This window comes from Plasmodium reichenowi, chromosome 14 (assembly GCF_001601855.1).
Source record: "Plasmodium reichenowi strain SY57 chromosome 14, whole genome shotgun sequence".
NCBI classification, from domain to species: Eukaryota; Apicomplexa; class Aconoidasida; order Haemosporida; family Plasmodiidae; genus Plasmodium; species Plasmodium reichenowi.
Genome location: NC_033659.1, coordinates 646394 through 651221, shown reverse-complemented (window position 1 = coordinate 651221; position 4828 = coordinate 646394). Strand labels below are relative to the sequence as shown.

General features: G+C 18.9%; 2 protein-coding genes across 2 annotated transcripts; both read right to left on the bottom strand.

Moving 5' to 3' along the window:
• Positions 1 to 1339: 1339 nt before the first annotated feature.
• Positions 1340 to 2161, bottom strand: PRSY57_1416400 (hypothetical protein; the record flags this gene model as incomplete). Its single annotated transcript, XM_012909781.2, has 1 exon — positions 1340 to 2161. The coding sequence occupies one exon, from the start codon at positions 2159 to 2161 to the stop codon at positions 1340 to 1342; it is 822 nt and encodes a 273-aa protein (XP_012765235.2).
• A 708-nt stretch (positions 2162 to 2869) lies between these two features.
• PRSY57_1416300 (hypothetical protein) lies at positions 2870 to 4012 on the bottom strand (the record flags this gene model as incomplete). The annotated part of the gene is made up of 1 exon (XM_012909780.2): positions 2870 to 4012. The coding sequence occupies one exon, from the start codon at positions 4010 to 4012 to the stop codon at positions 2870 to 2872; it is 1143 nt and encodes a 380-aa protein (XP_012765234.2).
• Positions 4013 to 4828: the final 816 nt, after the last annotated feature.

Sequence of the window (4828 nt, the reverse complement as noted above, 5' to 3'; positions counted from 1 at the left end):
ATTTATATATAAAAAAATTTAATAATATATTAATCATAAAAAAAAAAGAAAATAAAAATGTACATATTATATATATATATATATATATATATATAATTATTACATAGTTCTTTTTTCTTTCTCTCTTCAAAGTAGATATAATGTATACTTCAAAAGTATTTAAAAAGAAGATAAACATATACAAAACACTCTTTTTCTTTTCTTTTCTTTTCTTTTTTTTTTATTTCCTTTTGTGTAGAACACTTGTTTTTAATCTTAACTTTTTATTAATTGTTCTTATTTATTTGTTTTAAATTAACTTTTATATTTAAAATTTTTTTGTTCCACTTTTTCTTTCCTTTTATTATTTCATTTATTAATATTTTTAATGTATATACATCAGATATATATGCATTCATTTCCTTGAAGAATTTATTTTGTTGGCCTCTAAATTTGTTTATATAATATATAATAGCTCTTTTTATTTTATTCAAATAAAATTAAATAAAAAATCTTAAGTCTTTTAAGTAATATACTATAGTGTTTAAAGTTAATAAAGAAAATATATTTATTTAATATATTAATTTCATACTACTAATTTAAAAATATCAATTTTATTATATGTGAAATTAAAATGATAATGAAAAAAATATAATATTCTCTAGATAAAGAAATAATATAATAATATTATGCTGTTATGTTTGTATAAAAATAATATATACATAAAGTATTTATAATAAGAGGTATCACGTAAACAAAAATGTATATATATATATATATATATATGTATATGTGTCCTACATAATGATCCACATATAATTCTTAAACATTCATTCAATATCTACGAATTATATAAACAAAAAAGAAAAAAAAAAAAAGAAAAAAAAAAGGAGATATTAGAAAAAAGAAAAAGAAGAATCTTATATTAAAATTACATAATAATTTTAACTAATTTTAACAATATAGTATATGCACATCCTTCAATAATGAATATGCCTTGCATATGATATATTAAGTTATATTATTATATAATATATTATATGACGTATATATCATATAATAAAATTTTCCATATTAAATATAAAGCAAAGGAAATTTTTTTAAATAAATATATTTTCCCATTTAAATATATATAAATGAATGATATTCAAATTAAAACAATTACAATCATATATATATATATATATATGTATTTTTTTTTTTTTTTTTTTTCTTTTGTTGTTGTTTTAACATGTTATGATTTCAATAATACTATATATTGTCTAGAACTAATAATATATGTTATTTTTTATATGTTACATTATTAATATAAAGCATATAGAGGCGATTATATCATATATTTATCATTGTTTTATTTATTTTAATTATATTTATCCTGATAACTAGAATGAAAAACTTTTAAAATTTCATATCCATATTTTTTTATTTTATCTTCACCAAATCCAGTTAGATTTAAATTTTTTATATCCTCAATAGTATAAGGACGATGTAAAGAAAGAAGTTTGATATTTTTAGTACTAATTAATTTTTCAGGATCGTTAATATTATGCAACTTTGATAAATTAGTTCGACATTGTAATAAATTGTGTAATATAATATTATGTTGAGTAGGGGGTTGTGAGGGAACACTTTTTTTTGGTGAATGTGTAATCTCTTGTTTTAGGCTTAAATTTTCTTTTAAACTACTATTTATATGATATACCTCTTGGGGATTTTTTTTGTCTTCATTATTATGATTATTAATATTTTTCATATCATCATTATTTGGATGACTAACCTTTTGTATATGTTCATCATAGTGATAACTTTCCGGTTGACGAAAGGTAATTTTTTCATTTCTTAAAATTCTATTATTTAAATTATTCTCAGATATATTATTTTCTTCTTGATATTTTTCATTTTGTATTGGCATTCGTCCCTTTAGTTCAGCTTTCACATATTCCACACTTGGATACATATAATTAATTTTCTCATCCTTTACATTATTTATACTGTCAACAAATTTTAACAATTCATTAAGGCTTAAATATGAACTAGACGGACACTTGTATTTTATACTCTTATCACATAAATAGTTATGAATATTTATATTATTGGGTGGATTATAGTATTTATATGGTATATTATTATTATTTATGGACTTTATTTGTTCCTCAAGATTGTTTTTAACATTAAACTTCATTTTTTTTTTTTTTTTTTTTTACATCACAAATAAGAGCATAACGAAAAAAAAAAAAAAAAAAAAAAAAGTATCACAAAGGAAAAATATATACCTATTTGTTTATAATATATATGTATATATATCAAAAAATAATAAAAAAAAAAAAATGGAAAGAAAATTTTAAATACCACTAAATAATATATATATATATATATATATGTTATATCCTAATTATATAAACTTCGAAAACTTTAAAAAAGATAAATCGAAAAATGTTCTATTTTATGTTACCAAAAAATGAAATTTTACACTTTATAAAATATGAAATATTATAGGATGTAAATTCAAAAGAAATTCAAAGTACAAATTTGAATAACATGAGAATTATATCGAAACATGAATAAATAAATAAATATATATATATATATATATATATATATATATATATTTATACTAGAACATATGCGATAAATTTTTATTTGTTTTTATACTTTAGATTAAAATACCTAAATGATACACATAAATCTACTTTTATCATTATAAGGCTATTTTATATATATGTTGTAAATTTTTGTTTTTTTTTTCTTTCTTTGGAATGATAGAAAGAAGAAAAAAGAAGGCAAAAAAAAAAAAAATATATATATATATATTTTCATATTATCAAATAAAAAAAAAAAAATAAATAAAAATATAATAAAATAAATACAAAATATTATTTATATATATTTTTTATTTTTTTTTTTTAACAATAAGTTCTGTTACACGTTTCTTACGATTTTTATATTCATTTTCATCATCTTCATATATATAATTCATATTTTCCGCGTAATTGTCCCAAGTACTCATATCATCATATGTATCTTTATCATAATGGTGAACTTTTGCTGCATTTTTACCATTACGTTTTGAATAAGAATAATAATATTGTTCCTTTATCCCGGGTGATGTTGAAATATTTTCCTTTTTTAATATACCTTTAGTAGGAGTGGTTTTGTAATAATCATTAATATACTTATTATTATAATTATTATTAATATATTTGTCTTTTTCCTTTGAGTGAATATTATTATCCTGATCTTCGTAATATGTAGTAATATTATCATACATATTATTGCCATAGGTATTATCATCATAGATATTATTGTCATTGGTATTGTTATAATAGGTTGTATTATCAAATATATTACAATCATATATATTTTTGTCATTCATATTATTATCAAAAGTATTATTATTGCCTATATTATTCTCATTTTTATTATATTCCATTCTTTTATTTGAATGTATTATATTATCATTATGTGTCATACAAATATTTTTGTCCTCAGAATAATCATTAATTGATTTTTCCTCCAAGTTTATATCGGGCATTTGTGTTCCATGTGGAAGTATGTCACATGGTATTATATGTGAATATTGGTTGTCAGGTGTGTAATAAAATTGGGGAATATTGTAAGGTAATGGAATATTCACATGAATATCTTTTGGAGGACCTATAGGAGTAGGAACATAAATGGGTACCTCAATTTCTATATCCTCAATCTGTGGTATTTCATGAATTTTTTCTCTTATCTCTTTGTATACCTTGTGTATTATACGTTCTTGTGGTATATCAATATATTCTATTGGACCTGGAACATGCCTAATTTTTTCAACTTCTCTTACTTTCAATTTGGGAACAATACGAACTTGTTCAATTGGTACATCAACTACCTTTACAGACTCTACAAATTTTGTAATTTCACGAATTTCAGGGATTTCTACAATTTTAGGAGTTTTGTGGAATACAGGAATTCCTATATTTTCATGAACTTGTTTTATAGCATATTTAGGAGCTTTGGAAAAGCATGAAGAATGAAAAGGAATAGACATTTTTATTATCTTTTTTTAAATCCAAGTTACTGAATGATCATTTTTTTTTATTATTTTTTAAATATAACTCTATAAACAATTATTTCACATGAAATTGTTGTTTTATATATTTTATTGATGTTTTTTTGAGAAACCTAAATTATATTTTTGATCTTAATTTTCTGTTGTTGAAAACAAAAAAAAAAAAGTATAACTAATAGGGAAATATGGATTTTTTCCATATAAATCATTAAATGGCTTACATATATTTTATAAATAAAAAAACCATATACTTTTTCCCTTTTAATTAAATAAACACATATATATATATATATATATATATATAACATAAATGTGATATATATCATTAATTTTTACGTTATAGTTTTTATTAATTTTACAAAAGTATAGAATAAAGTAAATTGCCTAAGAACCAAAAAAATAAATAAAAATAAATAAATTTAATGAATGTCTAATAATATATTTTTTTTTCTCAGATTATTTTGTGTGTAACGGTTATTTTTTTCCTTTAAATTATAAGTATATGTATATATATATATATATATATAATATAAAGAAACTTATTTTAATATCATCCATATTTATTTTCCTTTTCTGAAATGATCTTAAACAAAATAATTAAATAAAATAAAATTATGTGTGCATTATATTCTTTTAAATAAATTGTCATGAACATGTCATGTAATATTATCCTGCATTATTACAAAAAAAAAAAAAAAAAAAAAAAAAAAAAAAAAATCATATTTAAAAAAATAAATTTTATTTTAATTTTTTTTATTTTATTTTTATAATATTTTTATTAAAAAAAAAAAATTT